The following is a 23,683-nucleotide window of genomic DNA, read 5'->3' on the forward strand; positions in this document are numbered from 1 at the left end:
TAACCTATCCCTTCCTGCCTTTAATCCTGGTGCTTGCTTCTCTTCCTTACTAATAAGTGTCCATTGTGGCATTTTTTTTTCTAGAATAGGGTACTTTTGTTTGCATTAAAAACCTGTTCAGGCAGATATTCTTTCTCCTCAATATTCTTAATGGCATCTGGGAACTCGTCTTCTATCTTTTGGTCTACAGAAGCTGCTTCTCCTGCCATCTTGACATTTTAAAGCCAAACCCCTTTCTAAAATTGTCAAACCATCCTGTGCTGGCATTAAATCTCCAGCTTTAGATCCTTCACCTTTCTTTTGCTTGAAGTCATCATATAATGACTTTGCTTTTTCTCGAATCATATGAAAATCTATAGATAGGCCTTTCCTATAGCAATCCCGGACCCGCATAAAAGCTGCATTTCAATACAAGATAAAAAAGTATTTCACAAAAAGTGCAAAGTTTTTGCTCCTGCTGGCATAGCTGCAGTGATGCCTTCACAAATTCCCTTTTCATTTTTTTTTACAGTGATCTTTACACTGGATTCATTTGTTTTGAAATGGTTGGCAACTGCAGCTGCAGACCTCGAAGTACAGTACATATCAAGCAATTAGACCTTTTCTTGTTATGTAATGACTTTTCTCTGCTTCTTGGGAGCACTTCTAGCATCATTAGTGACACTTCATATAGGTCCTGTGTGTTATTCAAGGTTTACGATATTGCACTAAACACGATAAAAATACATGAGAATCACAAGAGATCACTTTTTACTGCTATATGCAATTTACTAGAGAGATGAACTGCTCACAAGGAGATGATTAGCATCACATAGTGTTTTAAGCAGATGCTTGTGAGACTTGAGCTCACCACAGTAGTAACAGGAGATGGCTTTGAAATTATTACAGTAGTTGCAGTATGTACTAAGTTAATCTTATGCAGTTATGATTTAATACTATATCTTCACATTTGTTTCTATTTTTCTTGACTGTGAATAGTGCTGTGTACCATCTGTAAGTATATATGTAAGTTCTGATAAATTTTAACTTTTTATAATAGATTTATGTATATGTTAGTAAATGACAAAATAGACTAGTATTTACATATGTTTTATGCATCCATGACATACCTTTTTCTTATTTTTTTTGTATTTCCAAGCTACATAGTTTGTCTACAGATTTTTTCAAATTATCACAAACCTCCAAAAAGTTTTTCAATATATTTATTGAAAAAACCCACAAAGTATACCTGTGCAGTTCAAACCTGTGTTGTTCGAGAGTCAACTATATGTGTTATCTCTGCCCTGAATAACCTTCTCCTATGCATCCTTTAAATTCAAATATTATCCCTTCAGTGAAACCTTTATCAATTGTACCAAGCCAAAGAAGCAAAAAAGGAAATGCAACACCAGTAATCACTCTGCCCAGCATCGCTTTTACAATGAAATTGCCTTCAACCAAATGAATGGAAACCGTCCCACTACACACACCTTTTTTGGCCAAGGGAATCCCAAAGAACCTGAAAAACTGGTTCAGGCCATGACAGGAAAAGAGAGGTCCGACATGTCTGCTTATAACCCCTCCCTTTGGAGCTCAGGCACAAGCTGACCAGTGTCAACATTAAAATAGAGATCATAAAAGACTGACAACCAGATTCTTTTTGCAATAAGATACACAACTGCAACCCAACTCTCTGTTATGGCATCACATGATAGATGGCAGGCCCTGAAGGAAATAAAAGTCTTTTACCCCAAACAATATTTCTTTGACATATTTTGAAATGGCCCTGCAAAGCCATCTGTTATGGGGAAAATTTGCGTACAGAGAATCTTCTTCCCTTTCAAGGTCTTTTCCTTATCCAGGAGAGTCTGACATCTTTTAATGTCTAATAGGAGACATTTACCGTCTATTATTCTCTCTGAAGTCTCCAACTCAGAGACTTCATCTGTATAATAAGAACATAACAAGAACTTGTTATTGGCTTCCAATCCCCCTTATTTTTATTTATTTATTTATTTATTTATTTTTTTATTTTTTTTTGAGATGAAGTCTCACTTTGTCGCCCAGGTTGGAGTGCAATGGTGCAATCTTGGCTCACTGCAACCTCAGCCTCCTGCGTTCAAATGATTCTCATGCCTCAGCCTCCCAAGAAGCTAGGATTCGAGGCACACACCCCCAAACCCAGCTAATTTTTGTATTTTTAGTAGAGATGAGGTTTGACCATGTTGGCCAGGCTGGTCTCAAACTCCTGACCTCAAGTGATCCCCACCTGCGACCCCACCCCAGCCCCACAAAGTACTGGGATTACAGACGTGAGCTGTTACACTCTGCCCAATCCCCCTTATCTTAACTGAAGCATTTATTTCTGCCTACTTCAACTCTTTAGGAAAACCTCAACTCTTTCAACCAATTGTCAATCAGGAAATCTTTAAATCCATGTATGATCTGTAAGCCCTCCCTGCCACCCCCCATAAAGATGTCCCACCTTTCTGGGCCGAACCAATGTATACCTTACATGTATAAATTTATGTCTTTGACTATAACTTCTGTCTCCCTAAATTGTATAAAGCCAAGCTATAACCCAGCCACCTTGGACACATATTCCCAGGACCTCCTAAGGCTGTGTCATGGCCGTGGTCACTTATATTTGGGTCAGAATAAACCTCTTCACATATTAAAATAAAAATTTTTTTAAAATGAAATGGGTAAAACTGGGACCCAGCTGGAGATGAGGCACAATTAAACTGCACAAGCAGGTGACCTAGACTCCATGGTACCACCTCCTACTGTTTTGCTGCCCCTCTCAACCCACATCTGTGGCCTCATGGAAAAGTTCTTAACTGGTTAATTATTTGCTATATGTCTTTTCTTTCTCTCTCTCTCTCTCTCTCTCTCTCTCTCTCTTTCACTCTGTGTGTGTGTGTGTGTGTGTGTGTGTGTGTGTGTGTGTATTTGAGATGGAGTCTCCCTCTGTTGCCCAGGCTGGAGTGCAGTGGCACAATCTCAGTTCACTACAACCTCCGCCTCCCAGGTTCAAGTGGTTTTCCTACCTCAACCTCCCAAGTAGCTGGCATTGCAGGCACACGCCACCATGCCTGGCTAATTTTTGTATTTTTAGTAGAGATGAGGTTTCACCATGTTGGCCAGGCTGGTCTCGAACTCCTGACCTCAGGCAATCCACTCACCCCGGCCTCCCAAAGTGCTGGGATTACAGGCATGAGCCACCACACCTGGCCTTGTGTGTATTTTTTTAGTGAAAATGTGATTGCGCATTATGAAATATTTTGTGGCTTGAATAAAGTATGATTTAGAAGATAATTTTTTTATTTTATGAGCTTCCTTTAAATTAAAAAAAATTGAATCTATATTTCTCTATCAAAAGTAAAACAATATCTATTGACTCCCCTCATGTAAAATAATGTATTTAGCGTATGTTGTTCTTTTACTTTTTTCTTACTTTACTTTTTATCATGGCAAGTCAAGGAAAGAGGCCTGAAATATAGCAGTGATAATGGGGTAAATGGGGTGAACTCTACTGCAGTGAACATTTCCATCCATTGCCCTTAGGCCTTCTGCCTTCTGTGGTAGCTCAAGACCCCTTTCCATTTCTTTCTTTTTTTATTTTCCTTCTCCGCCAACTAGGAAGACTCTTCTATATGCATATAAAGCATGAAACAAGACATTTGTGTAAATGTACATAAGGAAGTATAAACAAGGTTGTTCATTGCAGTATTGTTTAACAAAAACATAGAAACAATCCGGAATGTTCATTAGTATGGGAATGGATAAACAAAATGTGGTATATATTTCTATCATAGCATATTATACAGAAATTAAAAGGAATAAAATATAGTATCTAGTAGATTTCTCAAGAATAATTTGTATTGATAAAAGCTATTTGCAAAATGATATGTACACTTAATAAAATAAGAAAACAAAGCAAAACTGTGGGCACACATTTATGTAAAATCTTTTAAAAATGAATTATAGTGATACACACCAAATTAACACTAACCATTACGTCTGGAAATGCATGAAGGGGAAATGGCTGGACAGATGGTTGACTTTTGAAACTGCTTTTGCAAAGATTATGACAGTGAGAGAAAGTTAACATGGCTGACTCCATCTTGCTTCTAGCCTCACAGGCTGGGCTGTCTTCGCTCATTATGGGGTATAGGTAAAGCTAACCATAGGAGGAATTTAGTTTATAGTTTTTAACTTTGAAGCAAGGATGATGATATTCCCTCCCTAAAATTGATCACCTGCGTGTTCAGGGGCTGAAACTGCCTTTGTAAGACTAATGAAAGGCCACAAGATTAGGATTATGGGAGGGGCCTGAATTCTGCTCAAGTATAGCTGTAGTTTCTATAATCCCTTACTGCTCAGGAGTCACAGGCCAGAGGACACACATTTGTGACTTCTCCGATTACCCCTACTATTGGTACTTGAAATTCAGATTTTTGCAGTCTGGCACTGAGATTCGTAACTTAGTTGGTCCTGTTGCCCCCTAACCAGAGACAGTCTCAGCACAAGAGGATCGTTTTCCACACCCCTATGATTGTATCTCCAACCAATCAGCAGCACCCATTCCCTAGTTCCCTGCCCACCAAATTATCCTTGAAAATCCCTAACCTCCAAGCCTTCGGAGAGGCTAATTTGAGTAATCACTGTCTTCCATGTGGCCAGCTTCACGTCAGTTAAAATCTTTCTTTACTGCAGTACCATGATCTCAGTGAACTGGTTTTGTCTGTGCAGTGATCCAGAAGATCTCCTCAGGCAATTACACTTTGACTTTTTTTGTATTATTTTATTTTATTTTTATTTTAACTGTTGAGATGGGATCTCACTGTGTTGCTCAGACTCATCTTGAACTCCTGAGCTCAAGCAATCCTCCCACCTCAGCCTCCCAAAGTGTTGGGATTATAGGCATAAGCCACCGTGCCTGGACATGACCTTATCTGTAGTAGTTTTTTGTGTTTATTCAAATAAAAGCTCGATAGAGACATAACAAAATATAAACAATGATAAATTCTTAGGCGTGAGCCTGTTACATTATTCTTTATTCTGAATTTTACAGTTTCTCAAATTAAAAACAAAGGGTCACGTTGTATAGCATCTGGTGCAAAATAGATATTTACTTCACTTCTCTCCCTGTTTTTTTTTTCACCCTTTTTTATAGGATTGAATCATCAACTTACATTAGACAGCCAGTTTAATACCCCAATTATTTAAAGCTTCTCTTGTCACTTTAAAGTGAATCCCTCCAATGAGGTGCAAATTCAGGAAACAAGCATTCTTTATGATAGGGCCAGAAACTGGTTTTTATGAGTATGATCAGTGGCCCCATCACAACACCTTTTATGTTGTTATCTGGTTATTGCTTCTGCACTTGAAAGTCTTGTGTAGATCACAGCTCACTAGACACTATTTCAAACAAATTTATTGTGAAACTTGTGTAATTTAGCCGATTTATTCTTAGTGGGCATGGTGTCTGTGTTTATGTCTCTATTTTTGTGGTTCTTTTTGATACTGTTTCCAATAAGGATGACTGTTAAACTCATGGGCACATTAATATGTATATATGTGATTTTCTTGAGTGCTTTTATTGTTTTCACCTTGATTTCTGACTGTTCAGATTTACAAGATTGTTTTTGAATTGAATAAAATAAACCAATAAAGCTGGGCATGGTGACTCACACCTGTAATCCTAGTGCTTTGCAAGGCCAAGGTAGGTGGATCCCTTGAGTCTGGAGTTCAAGACCAGCCCGGTCAACACAGTGAAACCCAGTCTCCACCAAAAAATACAAAAATTAGCCAGGCACGATGGTGCATACCTATAGTCCCAGCTACTTGGAAGGCTGAGGCAGGAGAATCACTTGAACCCAAGAGGGAGAGCTTGTAGTGAGCCGAGATCACACCACTGCACTCCAGCCTGGGTGACACAGTGAGATCCTGTCTCAAAAATAAAATAAATTAAAAAATAAGCCAATAAGTTCCAGTTTTATAAGGCTATTGTTGCTTGTCATTATATACAAATTATAATTTTCGCCGGGCATAGTGGCTCACACCTGTAATCCCAGCACCCTGGGAGGCCAAGGCAAGTGGATCACCTGAGGTCAGGAGTTCGAGACCAGCCTGGCCAACATGGTGAAACCCTGTCTTTACTAAAAATACAAAAATTAACTGGACGTGGTGGCACAGGCCTGTAATCCCAGCTACTTGGGAGGCTGAGGCAGGAGAATCACTTGAACCTGGGAGGTGGAGGTTGCAGTGAGCCGAGATCACACCACTGCACTCTGGCCTGGGTGACAGAACAAGACTCCATCTTGATTGTATGATTGTATATTTAGAAAATATGATTGCATATTTAGAAATAGTATGATTTTATATTTAGAAAACATATGATTGTATAATAATATGACTGTATATTTAGAAAACACCATCGTCTCAGCCCAAAAACTCCTTAAGCTGATAAGCAACTTTAGCAAAGTCTCAGGATACAAAATCAATGTGCAGAAATCACAAGCATCCCTATACCCCAATAATAGACAAACAGAGAGTCAAATCATGAGTGAACTCCCATTCACAATTGCTACAAAGAGAATAAAATACCTAGGAATACAACTTACAAGGGATGTGAAGGACTTCTTCAAGGAGAACTACAAAGCACTGCCCAAGGAAATAAGAGAGGACACAAACAAATGGAAAAACATTCCATGCTCATGGATAGAAAGAATCAGTATTGTGAAAATGGCCATACTGCCCAAAGTAATTTATAGATTCAGTGCTATTCCCATCAAGCCACCATTGACTTTCTTCACAAAATTAGAAAAAACGACTTTAAATTTCATATGGAACCAAAAAAGAGCCTGTATAGCCAAGACAAGCCTAAGCAAAAAAGAACAAAGCTGGAGGCATCACTCTACCTGACTTCAAACTATACTACAAGGCTACGGTAACCAAACTGGTACCAAAACAGATACATAGACCAATGGAACAGAACAGAGGCCTCAGAAATAAGACCACACACCTATAACCATCTGATCTTTCACAAACCTGACAAAAACAAGCAATGGGAGAAAGGATTCCCTATTTAATAAATGGTGTTGGGAAAACTGGCTAGCCATATGCAGGAAACTGAAACTGGATCCCTTCCTTACACCTTATACAAAAATTAACTCAACATGGATTAAAGAGTTAAATGTAAAACCTAAAACCACAAAAACCCTAGAAGAAAACCTAGGCAATACCATTCAGGACATAGGTATGGGCAAAAACTTCATGACTAAAACACCAAGAGCAATGGCAACAAAAGCCAAAATTGACAAGTGGGATCTAATTAAACTAAAGAACCTCTGTACAGCAAAAGAAACTATCATCAGAGTGAACAGGCAACCTACAGAATGGGAGAAAATTTTTGCAATCTATCCATCTGACAAAGGGCTAATATCCAGAATCTACAAGGAATTTAAACAAATTTACAAGAGAAAAACAACCCCATCAAAAAGTAGGTGAAGGATATGAGCAGACACTTTTCAAAAGAAGACATTCATACGGCCAACAAACATATGAAAAAAAGCTCATCATCACCGGTCATTAGAGAAATGCAAATCAAAACCACAATGAGATACCATCTCATGCCAGTTAGAATGGTGATCATTAAAAAGTCAGGAAACAGTAGATGCTGGAGAGGATGTGGAGAAATAGGAAAGCTTTTACACTGTTGGTGGGAGTGTAAATTAGTTCAACCATTGTGGAAGACAGTGTGGCAATTCCTCAAGGATCTAGAACCAGAAATACCATTTGACCCAGCAATCCCATTACCAGGTATATACCCAAAGGATTATAAATCATTCTGCTATAAAGGCACATGCACATATATGTTCTTTGCAGCACTATTCACAATAGCAAAGACTTGGAACCAACCCAGATGCCCATCAATGATAGACTAGATAAAGAAAATGTGACACATATACACCATGGAATACTATGCAGCCATAAAAAAGAATGAGTTCATGTCCTTTGCAGGGACATGGATGAAGCTGGAAACCATCATTCTCAGCAAACTAACACAGGAACAGAAAATCAAACACCACATGTTCTCCCTCATAAGTGAGAGTTGAACGATGAGAACATATGGGCACAGGGAGGGGAACATCACACACTGGGGCCTATTGGGGGTTGCGGGGGCAAGGGGAGGGATAGCATTAGGAGAAATACCTAATGTAGATGACAGGTTGATAGGTGCAGCAAACCACCATGGCACATGTATAGCTATGTAAGAAACCTGCACATTCTGCATGTGTATCCCAGAACATAAAGTATAATAATAATAATAATAATAAATAAATTATAATTTTTCACAGATAGGTCTTAGAGTAACTATTTCTTACTGCTTTCTAAAAAAAGACTACATATAATTCCAATGAATCTATTATTTTTTCTACCAAATTATTATAGACTGTATATTTTTCTAAGATATTTCACCCTGTTAGAATAAAACTTTTATCTCATTATAGAATAAACTCTTTAAAAGAGAACTAACATTTGTTCCTTGCTTACTCAGTTCACTTTTGCAATATTTCATCATCATGATAGGTATTATGCCTAATCTACAGAGGAGAAAATTAAGGCTCAAGGTGGTTAAATAGCCTGAATAAACATTTCCAAAAGAAAGTATGCCATTAATAAACAGAAAATAATAAACATATAAATAGTTTAGTAACCCAGAGAAATGTAAACTAAAAAGTAATAATATATAATTTTCCACCTCTTAAATTAAGACTTTATATTGTTCAGTGTTACTGAAGTTAATGTGTGAACCAATCACCATTATGTACTGCTAATAGGATTATAATTGGTCCAACCATTCTGAAAAGTAGTTTGGTTAAACCATGTAATGCACCCACAAATATAATGATTAAGTAAGGTGATTGTTATATGGTAGGACATTATGCTGCCATCAAAATTGTATTTTCAAAGATTATTAAGTTACATAGATGAATACTTACGTGATTATAGGAAAATCAGAAACAATGACCATTTTTCTGATGAAAATGAGATGAAAATTGTTTATAGTTATTAAGATTACTCTCTACAGTCTCTGCTACTGTTACCCCATCCAGACCCCAAGAGAGGGTTCTTGGATCTTGCGCAAGAAAGAATTCCAGGCAACTCCATGTGAATTGAAAGCAAGTTTATTAAGAAAGTAAAGGAATAAATATAAAAAAAAAAAAAAAAAAGAAAAAGAAAAAAGAAAGTAAAGGAATAAAAGAATGGCTTCTCCAAGGGCAGAGCAACCCTGAGGGCTGCTGGTTGACTATTTTTATGGTTATTTATTAATTATATGCTAAACAAGGAGTGAATTATTTATGAGTTTTCCAGGAAAGGGGCGGGCAATTCCGGGAACTGAGGGTTCCTCCGCTTTCTGGACTATATAGAGTAACTTCTGGACTTCGCCATGGCATTTGCAAACTGTCATGGCACTGGTGGGAGTGTCTTTTAGCATGCTAATACATTATAATTAGCATATGATTAGCAGTGCCAGGACTAGAGGTCACTTTTTTTGGTCATCTTGGTTTTGGTGGATTTTGGCAGGCATCTTTATCAGCCAAAATCCAGTCCTGCTGACCTCCTATCTTGTCCTGTGACTAAGAATGCCTAACCTCCTGAGAATGCAACTCAGCAGATTTCAGCCTCATTTTACCCAGCCATTATTCAAGATGGAGTTGCTCTGGTTCAAATGCCTCTGATGCTACCATATGGTGTTTCATGTCTGCTACTATCTGCCTTATCTGCCTTTTTTTTCTTTGTCTATAGAACAGCTTTCTCTCATTCATTATATACTTGGCCTAAATATGGAAGCCTCAGCTTTAGCTTTACACCACCTTCAGTACAAGTATCCAAAAAAGTGTCATTTTTATTTGAGTCCTAATTCTTATTTTTCAGACAAAGAATCTGGAATTAGTGTGATATTTGGCAAGGGAAATGAGGGAGTGAGGAAGGTCTTATAATTTGCTGCCTACCCCAATAGGGGCTAAAAAGAAAATTCTTAAAGGGAAGCCGGGGAGTTTCTCCAAGAGGAGATTCTACCCTAAGGAATTCATCCTGTGAACTTAATAAAATGTATGAACATATAAATATTTTAAGAATGTCCTAGTGGTTGTATAATGTCTCCCCAAAGTTCATGTCCATCAGGAACCTCAGAATGTGACCTTAATTGAAAATAAGGTCTTTGCAGCTATATTAATAATTGAGGCTCTTGAGATTAAATCTACTGGAATTAGAATATTCCTTAAGTTCAATGATTGGTATCCTTAGAAGAAAACACAGTGACATAGAGAGCAGAAGGCAAGGTGAGGAATGCCAAAGATTGCTAGCAACCACCTGAAGCTGAGAGAGAAGCATGGCACAATTTTTCCTTCAGGGGCTCTAGAAGGAACCACCCCTGCTGACACCTTGATTTTGAACTGTGGACATCCTGAATTGTAAGAAAATGAATTGGTTTTTTAAGCCACCCAGTTTTGGTAATTTGTTATGGCAGCCCTAGGAAATTAATATAGATATTCACAGTATTGTTTTTTTCTGGTGTGAAAACCTGAAAATAATATAACTATCTGCCAATAAGAGATTACACAAATTATAATATATCCATACAGTGTAATACTCTGTGATCATTTTTTAAAAATGGTGATCTCTATTTATAGATTAAAGATGACAATGACATATTGTTTTTAAAAAGGTTATAGAACCCAGATCACTAATCTTTGGGGAATCCTGAGTCTTGGTCTGTAACGTGGAGGCAGTGCAGTCGTCAGAAAAAAGATTTTTCCTCTTGAAAATAGCTGTTTGAAAAACTTTTTTGCATGTATTAAGGCAATTGAGGAAATTTTTATGCCATTTAATGACAATAAACCATAAAAATATTGTATTTTTAGCTGTGGAAGAGGTCCAGGTTACTGGCAGTGAATCCATACAGGTGGGTCCATAGCAACTTCAGTCCTTGCCTCCTCAGAAGAAAGAGTTTGACTGAGGGCCATAAAGCAGAAAAAGAGACTGAGGCAATTTTCAGATCAGTAGTGGAAGCTTACTTAAAAGGTTTTAGAATAGGAAAGAAAGGAAAATTTGCTTTAAAGAGACCCAAGCAGATGCCTGAAGGTCCAAGAGAAGAGAGCAAAAGAAGACAGAAAAAAAAAAAAAAAAAAAAGAAGGCCCCTTTACCTTGATCCTAGGACTTTATGGGCTCACCTCTTTCCCAAGATTCTTCCCTTTGTCATGCCCAGTGCTTTCCTTACCCTTTGGAATTGAGCACGCGCAGTGTGTTCAGGGATTTATACACATGCCCATCTGAGGCTTTCTTCCCTTTTCTGGTGGAGCATATCCACCCCCACCAAGATCATACTTCACCATTTTTGTCTCAATGTTAACAGGTGTGGACCATCCGGAAATGGCCTTTCCCTGGCACCCCTACTGCTTAGAGAGGCAATGCGATAATTGCTGAATTATCACCCGACGTTTCTAGTGGGTAGGGGGAGAGCCCTCCTCTGCCCCACTCATGCCTAACTACCTGTCACAATATTAGTCCATTTTCACACTTCTATAAAGAAATACCTGAGACTGGGTAATTCAAAGAAAAGAGGTTTCATTGACTCACAGTTCCACGTGGCTGGAGAGACCTCAGGAAACTTACAGTCATTGAAGAAGGTGAAGGGGAAGCAAACTTGGACCTTTTCACATGGCAGCAGGAAAGCGTGTGCAAGCGCAGGAAAAACTACCATTTATAAAACCGTCAGATCTTGTGAGAATTCACTTACTGTCACAAGAACAGCATGGGGGAAACCACCCACATAGTCCAATCGCCTCCCACCAGTTTCCTCAATACCTGAGGATTGCAATTCAAGATGAGATTTGGGTGGGGACAGAAAACCTAACCATATCAAATATAGAAGGTATCTTTTGTGAGATTTTAACAGCAATAAATCATCTGCATTTTTAATAATTAATGTTTAGTCTAAATTTAAAATGCATTTTCAAGGTCTTATACATTCATGATTTTTGACTGATGCATTTTAATTCTAAGTAAATGAAGAGTGAATGAAAAACTATACTGAAATTAGTTTGGGGTGAAGGATGAATCTGTTAAATTAATTTTGGGGAAAAGAATAACTTTATTACGTCATAACTGAACCGCATCTGAAATAATATCTATTAGGTTTTAAATATCTGTACTCTTTTGAAAATTTGGAACTAGTTTAATTTGCATGAGGGCAGTCTGTCTGTTTTTCTTTTGTATTCTTTTATAGAGCCTTTTGTAGTAGATGATTAGTGGGTATTTGCTATTGAATGAACATAAGGCCACTGCCCTCAAGAAATGTTACTGAGGAGATGTCATAAATATCAGTTGATCAGATTTAGTGAAGAGATCTATCTACGCAAGGCAATCTGTGCTAAGTGCCAGGTGAGAGGTTAAAACGGTAGGTGGTGTAACAAGAGTGGTCATTTTGGGTAGGATGATTAACAAAAATTCACCAAATGTAGGTAGGATTTGAGTTGGGCCCTTAAAGAAGTTTCAGTAAAAGTAGAGAGGAAGAAGGGATTATCAAAATAACCATTTCCAGATTATGTCATTTCAATAATGCCTCTTCATTCCTGAACATAGTTTGGAAACTTTCCCTTTTTGACCTTTGGATAAATAAAAAAATGTTCATTTCGCCAAATATTTCTCTAGGGATTTCAAGACCCTATTACTTCCCTTGTTCTTCTCTGGCTAATGACTTCATCATGCTTATCTGTTTTAAATCTTTCTTGCTGTGCTCATCTTTGATCCTTCTCCAAAGCAGCATTTTAGACCTGTAAATGCTGTTTGTACTGAGTTTCCCCCTCCCCTGTAACCTCCATCTTGTTAGGCCAGAGTTTACCTAAGCCATATCTGATATGGAGCTCCCAAGTTCTTCTCTTAACTCTTTAACACTGTGTACTTGGTCTTTCTTCCAAACTTACAGTGTACTTCCTCTTGAATTTAACATGAACATTTCCATTTTTACTGCGTCCCAATGATCAGTACAAGCTCTGCTCAGTGAATGTGGGTTCTAGCAAACTGAAGACAAAAGGCCCAGACTTCTAGATGAAATGTTTCACCATAAACCTACTTAGACTGGATGGAGGTCTTCCAGAAGCCATCTGCACAATTTCCCCCTTACCCAGGAAATATTTCTGTGTAATATTGATGGTTTAAAAATATTTTTAGTAATAACTTAATGCAATAAAGTGAATATGTAATGTTTATTTTTTAAAATAATGTGAAAAAAACTAATTTTCATAAATTAAATATTTTTTGAAACTATTATATATATCCCAGAGAAAATAGAGTGACTTAGGGCAGCCACGGTGGCTCATGCCTGTAATCCCAGCACTTTGGGGGGCCGAGGTGGGAGGATCATTTCAGCTTAGGGGTTCAAGACCAGCCTGAGCAACATAAGAAGACCTCGCCAGTACAAAAAACCCAAAATATATATAATTGGCCAGGCGCAGTGGCTCATGCCTGTAATCTGAGCACTTATTGCTTGAGTCCAGTAGTTCAAGACCAGCATGAGCAACATAATGAGACCTTGTCTCTAGAGAAAAAAATTTTAATTAGCCAGGAGTGGTGGCATGTGCCTGTAGTTGCAGCTACACAGGAGGCTGAGGTGGGAGGATCACTTGAGCCCAGGAGGTTGAGGCTGCAGTGAGTCATGATTGTGCCACTGAACTCACTGTGTGCGACAGAGTGAGACCCTGTCTCAAAAAAAAAAAAAGAAAATAGAGTGACTTTTGTAGTAATAAAAATCCTGCATTCCTGTATATCTTTTTATCTTTCAAAGCATAGCTTAAGTGTTATCTTCTTACTGAAGCCCATCTTGGATTCTGTCCCTCCCCCTAAGTATATTGTTTTTTTTTTGCACTCTTTGTTCCTATCACTCTCTTTTGCTAGTTGTTTACCTGTCTGTCTTTCCTGCTACATTTATATGTACTTTTTCAGGATAGGTACCAAAGTTATTCACTTGTTAATTTTTCTTCTAGCTCCCAACTTAGCGCCTTGCCTGTAGAAAATACTTAATAAATGTTTGTCAAATTGAATTACATTTGTGTTTATCATTTTTTAAAGTAAGACACACTTGGTTTCCTGTTTTTTTTTTTTTCTTCTGATATCTAAATTTAAAGCTACTGGAAGGAGTCCCTTGTACTGTAATATACATTTGTATGATGGTTGTTATTATTATTTTTTTCTTTAAGCTTAGCGTGAACCAGAGTTCCCTATAACTTTCCTTGTTACTGGCCTGGATTAGAAGGCAAACCTTCTCCCTTGTGATAAGTGTTCTTGAGCTGGTGCAAGTACCAACACGATTCCCAGGTTGCACCTATTTTCGTTTGTTTTTTACTTTTTATTTATATCATAAGTTATGTGGTTTTTTTTTTTTTCAACTTTTATTTTAAATTCAAGAGTACATGTGCAGGTTCGATATATAGATATTCTTAACAGCAAGATTGTGGAAGTTCCTATATAATATTCTATGGATCTTTCTCATATCAAATAATCTTTATATGTGTTATTTGGTCATATTTATTGTTTTTATCATATTCAATTATTTAAATAATTTAAATATAATTGTTCTTACCCATTTTGCTGATTAGGAAACTAAGGCTTAAGCATAAATAAGTTGGCTAAGTTCACACAGCTAGAAGGTGGTAGTAGATAGGAACACAATGATGCCTACTCTAAATTGTGGAGATGAATTTAGATGATCTCCCTATCTACTTCCAGCTCTGAAGTCTGTGAAGCTCTGGGAATGTTTAACATTATTTGAACATCTGCATAATCAGTGAAATATTTGGCAAAATGAACTTGCATTGGGGAAAAGTGCTGGGTTGCTTTCAGGCTCAAACCAGTTATAGCCTTCATCTAGCTAATTTGCTGACAGTGCAAGGAGAGCTTTTCACAGTGGCAATGAAGCAATATAGATCACTTTTTCAGCTTCACTAGATTTTAATGCTTTTATTTTTTTATCTTTAGCTCTGGGTGATGGTTTTACAGTTGTAAATACAACTGAGCTCTCAATTGTTTATCCAGTCACCTCAGGGCTTTATGTATTCAGCCAAATGTTGGAAAACCGTTTAGCTTGTGGAGCACACTGGCTCCACCTACTGTCCTATGAGAAAACACCTTCCTACCGTATCTTCATTCACAATTCTCTTAAATTGTACCCTTTTGCACATTGTGCTTTTCCCTGAACTTTTTCTCATATTTTTGATATTTGAGTTTCCGTTTACCTCGCCAAAAGATAAACTTACCTATTAAGAAATCGTGAAATTACTATAACGTTGTCAGTCTTGCCTGTAATTTATATTATAAGGAGAATGTGTTTGGGGGTATAAAAATATCATGGTTTTCAAAACTCTAAATCTATATCAAAATAAGACTTTCCCTGTAGAAAAAAAGTTTTAAAAATATTTTGGTACACTATTGTGTGATGTATGAATGAATATCTCATTTTTATTTCCAGAACAGAAACTTTTAATTGAATTTTCTGGAAGCAGTTAACCTCAAACCCAATTAAACTCTTAGTAGAAGTAATTTTATTTTCTGTCATTCATCTTTTTAATACTTTAGTTTTCAATTATAAAGACAACATAGCCACATTGTAGAAAATATGGGAAAAAGGGGGGAAATTCATTATTTAACCTCCTTAAACGTTTATTCTTAATTTCTTGGTTAGGGAACCCTCACCAACTATAGTTTTGCCAAGTCATGATTGATGAAAACATAGTTTTATAATTGTGGTAGTTATCAACTTATTACTTCTTAGCTCTGAGTTCATCGTTCATTGCATGATTGGTGAAAATGGACCTGAGCCCTTTGAATATTTTCCTTTGACAGCTGGCTGGATGTTAAATTTTGTCAGTAGAGGGCGCTAGAGAGACATTGCAAGAAGAGATTTTCTTTCTTGGTTCTGGTGTGGTGGCTTGGCGACTTCTCTGGCGCCAGCTCTACTAGTCCAAGTGGCTTAATAGCTTCTGGCTTCTACAGTGCTGAGGCTTCCCCAGTGCCCAGCTCTTAAAGCTTGGTCAACTTCTGGTGCCAGGCTATTGCAGAACGTGGCAGTCAGCAGCACCTAGTGGTCAGTAGCTTTCCCTGCCCACCTACCTCCCTGCTCTATGTGATTAGCTTTAGCTGGCACCCTAAAGAGCAGATTTCTGACAAGTTCTGAACAGTAGATTTTCAGCAAGCTCTGTGGGTATAGCATCACAGCAACTTCTCGGCTATTCAGTGAACCATGGTCATGCCTTCTCCAACAAGATCTGCATCTCAGTCTTGGGGAGACCTCTTTTTTAATGCTCTATCTCAGCCTTCAAGGGGTAGTGGCTGATCCTTACATCTACTATTCCTTTATTCTGTAACGTTTTCTTTACTTGTGACTAGCCTGTCTCTCCTTACTCTTACAAGTTAATAATTCTCTATTGAAATTACTCTGGTTTATCTTTTCTGATTGAACTCTGACTTAAACCTTTTTTTTTTTTTTTTTACAGACAGAGTCTTGCTCTGTCACCCAGGCTGGAGTGCAGTGATGTGATCATGGCTCACTGAAGCCTCAACCTCCCAGGCTCAAGTGATCCTCCCACCTCAGTCTTCTGAGCGGCTAGGACCATGGGCAAGTGCCACTATGCCTGGCTAATTTTTAAACATTTTTTTGTAGAGACAGGTTCTCCTTATGTTGCCCAGGCTGATGTTGAACTCCTGGGCTCAAGCAGTCCTCCCACCTTGGCTTTCCAAAGTGCTGGGATTATAGCCATGATCCACAATGCCTGGGCTGAAACCATTTTATTTTTACCAAAAGTTTTAAGTCCATGATCATTTTATATGCATTATTTTGCTTAGTAAAATTAAATTAGCTAACACATATAGCCATATAAGCTAAATTGCTTATTTACAAAGCAATTACATATCTATTATTCTTTAAATCAGCTTTTTTAAAGTAACCTTTTATTCTTTCTTCCTGACTTTACAGTCTTACCTGATTTATCAATTTTTTGCCTTTGTGGTTAATCCTTTTCATGTCCTATTTAAAAAAAATGATTGCCTCTCCAAGGTGATAAAGATGTTCTCCCATATTTTTTTCTGAAAATTTTATTGTTTTACCTTTTACATTTAGATCTATAGTACATTTGGAATTTGTTTTTAATTAAAACAAATTTTTAATTGTTTATCGAATTGGGCAGCCCTTGAACCAGAATGGGTTCAGAGGAGCTCCCATCTGGAATTTATTTTTGTGTAAGGAGTGTGAACCTGGGATCCAGATTAATTTTTTTCCTATATAAATATGCAGTTGATCCAGTATCCTGTATTGAAAAGACAGTCCTTTCCCTAATACACTTCAGGGTTATGTTTGTCATAAATCAGGTGACTGTAAATGTTAGTATATTCTTATAATCTTACCTGTTCTATTTAACCTTGTTAGTAGGCCTTGATATCTAGTAATGTAAATATTCCAGGTTTGTTGTTACTCAAGATTGTCTTGGCTCTTCTTGGCCTTTTGTATTTCATATAAAGTTTAGAATCAGCTTTTCAATTTGTACCCCAAACCATTTGGGAGTTTTATTAGTGTTATGTTTTATACATCTTTGTCAGATTTATTGCTAGATATGTGATGTATTTTGATGCTATTGTAAATTGTATCTGTAACACCAAAACTGCAGTTACATGTTCAGATTGTCAGTCTGACCCAGGAATCCTTCAGATATTTGAAGATAGCAGTCATTCCATTCCTTATATGTTGTGTTTTGTTTATTTAGTATATTATGCCTTTCTATGAGTCTCTACTCTGAATGCTTTAGTATTTCTGTTTTTTTAGGGTGCCACAAATAGATAAGCATCCCAAGGAGAAGCTGAATTAAAGCAGAGAAAAGTAGGATGACTACTATTTAGCTGTTTCCATTTTTACCTCTGAATACTACTTTGAAGTGTAGTATATTGAGATTTTCCTCCCAGAATAGCCTACTGTCATCTTTCTGTCTTTGAAACTTTCTGTCAGGCTTGTCCTTACTCTGTAACAAGCCTATATTTGTGGTCTGAAATTCCTCATTCTAATTTGTAAAACTTGTACATTGTCCTTAAATTAGTTTCATATAGTTTGTAAGACCCTCTTCCGCTCCCTGCCTCCAGGTAATTTGAAATGTATTACTGACTTCTATACTATTGACATTTCAGCTAAATTTAATACTATCTGTACATTTGGATATGCTTCCATTGCTTTATCTTAGTCATCATTAAAGATTTTCATTAGTTTGAATCTCAGGGCACTCCTGAATGGTAAAATATTCAACATCTCCTACAGGTTTACTTAAAACTATTGATAACTGCTGTTTGGATATATAACTCTCGATCTGTCTGGCTCCCCACCTTACATTTTCATACTCCACCTAGGCAAATTACTTTATTCTTTGTACAGTTTGGAATTCATTTAGTACATTCTGAATAAAATACTCGTTGATATAATTTTTAAAACCTTGTAATTAATAAGCACCCTCTGTGGGAACATTGTGCTAGTACACCTAGTGAGAGGAACATTGACTATAAGGACAAACAGACCTGGAATAAAATCTTGCCGCCACCATTTGCTTATTGTGAGAACTTGGAATTGTATATCTGTAAACTGTATAATTTCTTAACCTGCTTTTACTGTTTATTTTTAATAGGGACAATAATACTTCACAAGATTGGTTGTGAGAAGCAAGTAAGATAGCACATGTAAAATATAAAGTTCAGTGCCTGATACTTAATAGACTCAGCATATTTTTGTTCCTCTCTCTCCTTTCAGGGTCTAGCTCAAATCTTATTACATCTACGACACTATTCCTAACGATCTTACTCCCTCTCCTAAATCGTTTCTGTATTAATTTTTATTTTATCAAAGCAATATATTTAAAAAATAGATTAAAAATCTAGATAATGCTAAATAACTTTAGCAAAAGCAGAAGGCAGTGCTCTTTCCCAACCCTTCTTTGCTTCCCACTGTCCAGTTCTACTGCCTAGAAGCAAAATTAAAAGCAAAACCCCAACTTTATTGAGGTATACTTGAGATATAATTGAGATACAAAACAGACTGCACATATTTAAAGTGTACAAATTAAAATTTGACATTGGCTTATACCTGTGAAACCATCACAAACAACATAGTAACATATCCTTCACCTTCAAGTTTTATTTAAGCCCTCCTTCTGCATTGAACTGTTCTACCATTTCTCCCCCAGCAACCACTGATCTGCTTTCTGTCTCTGTAGATTAGTTTGCATTTTCTAGCCTTTCATATGATCTGTTTTAGTCCTTGTCTGCTAATTCTAACATGTGTTCTGGGTTGGTTCCAATTGATTATTTTCCTCATGGATTGTGTTTCTTGCTTTTTTTGTATGCCTGGTAATCTTTGATTGAATACCAGACAGCATGCTTTTTTAAACTTTGTTAGGTGCTGAATAATTTTTGTATTACTATAGTCTTGAATTTTTGTTCTGGATTTCAGTGAAACTACTTGGAAACAGTTTGATCCTTTTGGATTTTGTTTTTGTGATTTGTTAGGTGCGTGTGGAACAGGGTTCAGTCTAGTACTAGCTATTCCGTATTACTGAGGCCAGGCCTTCTTTATTTCTTTATCCAATGCCCAGGGAGATGCAGATTTTACTATTTCGGCTTGTGGAAATAGGCACTGTTTCTGGCCATGTGTGTACTGGCTATGTGTGAACACCTGGTACTGTTCCTTCTAATATTTTCACCATGATTCTTTCCTGGCTTCGACTGGTTTGCTTATACACATCTGCTAGTCAGTCTTCTGCTGAATGGTTAGGGGGCCCTTTATAGATTTCCTGAGTTCTTTGTCTCTGAAGTTGTCTCTCATATACTGTCTCCTGTGAAATCTAGTCACCTTGGTCTTCCTGAACTCCCTGTTTTGTTTCCTCATCAGGGAGCCTGCCAAGTTGTTTCATATATTTTATCTCCCCTCCCCTTCCCTCTTCTCCTGTCTTCTGCTTATTTCAGGTAAGAGGATAAATCTGGTTCTTGTTTCTTCATCTTGTGTGGAAACAGAAGTCTGACAATAACTTTGTTAACATTTATTTTATTTATTTATTTATTTATTTAGAGATGGGTCTCACTGTGTTGCCCAGGTTGCTCTAGAACTCCTGGGCTCAAGCGATCCTCCCACCTTGATCTCCCAAAGTGCTAAGATTACAAGTGTGAGCCACTGCCCTGGCCAGCTTTTTTTTTTTTTTTAATTAATTTGGCTCAACATTTCTAAATAACTTGCTTATAGTCCTATTTTCTGGATCTGTAAATTTAAGATATTGTCTATTGTCTTCTAGTTTTGGTGGTTGGGGATTTCACTTTTTTATACCATCCCTGCTCTCCCCACTATATTTTCTCAATAAAGTCAGAGCATAATTTTTTTACTAAATAAGTAGTTAGGATGTAACATCAATAATATCAATATGGCTATGTAAATAATGTGCACTGCTAAGCCAGATAGTGTACTCTATGGTAACATTTCTTTCTGTGTAGACTACTAAAAATGCAAAAATTAGCTGGGCATGATGGCATGCACCTGTGTTCCCAGCTACTCAGTAGGCTGAGACACGAGAATCTCTCAAACCCAGGAGGTGGAGGTTGCAGTGAGCTGAGATCACACCACTGCACTCCAGCCTGGGCAACAGAGGAAGGCAACAGAGGAAAGCTCTGTCAAAAAAAAAAAAAAAAAAAAAAAAACACCAAAAATTTGTCCGCAGCAAGTACATAGGGTTAATATTAATTATCCCTTCTTATAGAAAAAGGAAAGACCAATGGAAAAACTGGCAAAGGGCATGAAATACATTTCATAGGAAAATAAATACAAAAGAACATAAAATTATACCCATCCTTATTCATTGTAAAAGAAAGAACGATGGGTCCACGTTTTCTTTTACTACTTTTTGGGCCAATAAATGTGTTTATTTCTTGACTTGGCAGTTTCATTTTTGTGTATCTGTTTTACAGATATACCTGCACTTGTAAATATATATGGTTATTCATTGCAATATTACCTGCACTTGTAAATATATACAGTTATTCTTTGCAATATTGCATGTAATAGTAAGAATGGGAAATAACCCGAATTTTTACAGTCATGGAGGACTGGTTGAATGAGTTATAGTACAATTTTTCCAACACTTCTGTCAAATGCCCACTGGCATTTTTTCCCCAAATTTTTTAACTTATCAAATTGTCTATCCTTTTCTTCCTTTTCTTCTTGGAAATTTCTTTCCTGCAGTTCTTGGTTCTCCTGCAGTTCTTGGTTCTCCTGCCACAGTTTGGACAGACTGTGTGGTCTCTGGTCCTTTTGTAGTCTTGAGCCTTTTCTTTACTTCTCTCTTGCGTTGCAGCCCATGTTTCTTAGCTCTAGTGTCATCCTTTCTCATGGTCAGTTTCCTTGTTTGTACTCACTACATTCTCCAGTTGATTCCAGAGAAAAGATATGTTGTAAGTGTATTTTTTTAATCCTTGACTGAAAATGGATTTTCTTCTGCCCTCTCAGTTAATTGATTATTTGTCTTGACATTAGCACCTCTGCTGAAAATCATTCTTTTGAAATTTGGAAAATATTGTGCCACTTTATTCTTCCCATAATCAAATTCATAAAATATTGTTTAGTCATTTCTTTCTCCATTTTATCTACTTATATCTTCTACTGGGGTTTTTACTATTCCTTTGCTATTCATGTTTGCACTTTGTTTTTGTGAAGACAGGAGCAAAGATCAAATTAAGATCCATTAATTAAGCCTTCTATGTTTTGCTAGAAACAGAAACTAGAAATTGAAACATTACTAGAAAAATGAAATGTTAAAGAGACATACAAAATGTAAACTGCAATTTGTTGCCTTTTTATTCCAAGTAACAAAATTAAGCCAATCCTGTATTCATCTTGTCATACTGCATCCATGGACCACAATTTCAGTGCATCGGTATAGGCTGCCTTCCCCAACTCATTTTTTGCTGTATCTCTGAGGTTCTTCCTGAGATCCTTTCCTTGCTTGCCTTTAGAAATTAGAATTTCCTTTAGTGGGTTTGCTGGTGGAAAATTTTTAGTTTCATTTGTCTTTATTTTATTTGGATTATTGTGAGAAATTTTTGGTGAGTACAGAATTTTTTTTCCAGCAACTTGAAAATATCTTCCCAATGTCTTTCTGAGAAGTTACTTGTTTAATTGTTGTTAAAGGCTACATGAATGTATCTTTATTTAAAGTGTTATTGATTAACCTAAATGTCTTCTTGTGTTTTTCTCTTAAAGGGAATACAGTGAGTAACCTGATCATGATTATACCTCCAATGTTCGGTGCAATTCAGAGTGTTAGAGACGGTCTGGAAAAACGGTACATTGCTTCTTATTTAGCACTCACAGGTAAGTATAACACTATTCAAATGGGCCAGTTTTCTTATTCATTTCTAAAAGCAGTTTTCAATTTTGTGTTGTTACATAACTTGAATATATTCTGAACTTCTTAGTTAAAACTCCAGAAACTTTGCCAGTGATTGAACTACATTTTGATTAAAATGTTTTAGAAATTACAAAATATTTTAAGCATATAAAAAAGAGTAGAGATAATATAACAAATATACCCACATTTCTTACTACCCAGTTTTGTCAGGTCCTAACAATTTATAATATTTGTTTCAGACCTTTTTCTTTTTTAAGGAAATTACTACAGATAAAATTGAAACTCCTTTGTATTCCTCCCTGATTATATGCCCCTCAGCCTCCCAGCCCATCCCCTAAGAGCGAACCTCAATCTTGAATTTGATGCTTATCATTTTCTCATGTTTTCATGTTTATACTATGTATGTATATATCCTTAAAAGTATACATAGTATGGTTTTGCATAGTTTTCAACTTTTTGGAAAGGATACCATCCAACCTTTTGTGACTTACGTATATTCTACTTGTCTGTGAGGTGGTGGACTATGTCTTAATCATCTCTGTGTCCCCATTGTCTGGCAGTTTAGTGTTCTTCAATAAGTACTGGGTGGATGGGTAAATCACCTATACCAGGACGTAACATAGTGAAATCACTTCTGTCTTCTGTCATGTTCTTGCATCATCATAATAAATAAAAAATGTCAAATAAAGTGGATTCTTTCTAGTAGTTTCGTTTTTTAATTTTCTTTTCTGTTTTGTGTGTGTGTGTGTGTGTGCAGTGGTACAATCTCAGCTCACTGCAGCCTCAACCTCCCAGGTATAAGCAATCCTCCTACCTCAGCCTCCCAAGTAGCTGGGACCACAGGCGTATGCCATCATGCCTGGCTAATTTTTGTATTTTTTTGTAGAGACAGGATTTTGCCATGTTGCCCAGGCTAATCTCAAACTCCTGAGATCAAGCAACCCTCCTGCCCTGGCCTCCCAGAGTGCTGGGATTATAGGTGTGTGTGCTGCTGTGCCTGGCCCTATTTCTTTCTTATAACTCTCTAAAGGCTCTTTCTTTTTTTTTTTTTTTTTTTTAGCTCATGGTGAGTATTTCCACATTACAGAAAGGACTTCTAATTATCCCAAAACTGTAAGCTATAGTGAATCATGTCAGATTCTACCTTAGATTATTTATTAGATATGAGAGACTTTAATTTTAGAATCTGTTGCTCATATGTATTTTAAGAAAG

At 36.9% G+C, this 23,683-nt stretch overlaps 1 protein-coding gene across 4 annotated transcripts in view; it reads left to right on the plus strand.

The window, feature by feature from the left end:
- The window catches only part of ACER3 (alkaline ceramidase 3), a 163,999-nt gene that overhangs the window by 43,256 nt on the left and 97,060 nt on the right, over window positions 1-23,683 (plus strand). For 3 of the 4 annotated variants that reach the window (XM_025357607.1, XM_025357609.1, XM_025357610.1), the window contains exon 2: window positions 22,323-22,433. The exons of the other annotated variant lie outside the window; for it this stretch is intronic. In XM_025357607.1, the coding sequence (XP_025213392.1) occupies window positions 22,323-22,433 (111 nt within the window). The remainder of the gene's footprint in view (window positions 1-22,322; window positions 22,434-23,683) is intronic. 4 annotated transcript variants of the gene reach the window in all.

The sequence above is a fragment of the Theropithecus gelada genome, chromosome 14 (genome assembly GCF_003255815.1).
Source record: "Theropithecus gelada isolate Dixy chromosome 14, Tgel_1.0, whole genome shotgun sequence".
Taxonomy (NCBI): Eukaryota; Metazoa; Chordata; class Mammalia; order Primates; family Cercopithecidae; genus Theropithecus; species Theropithecus gelada.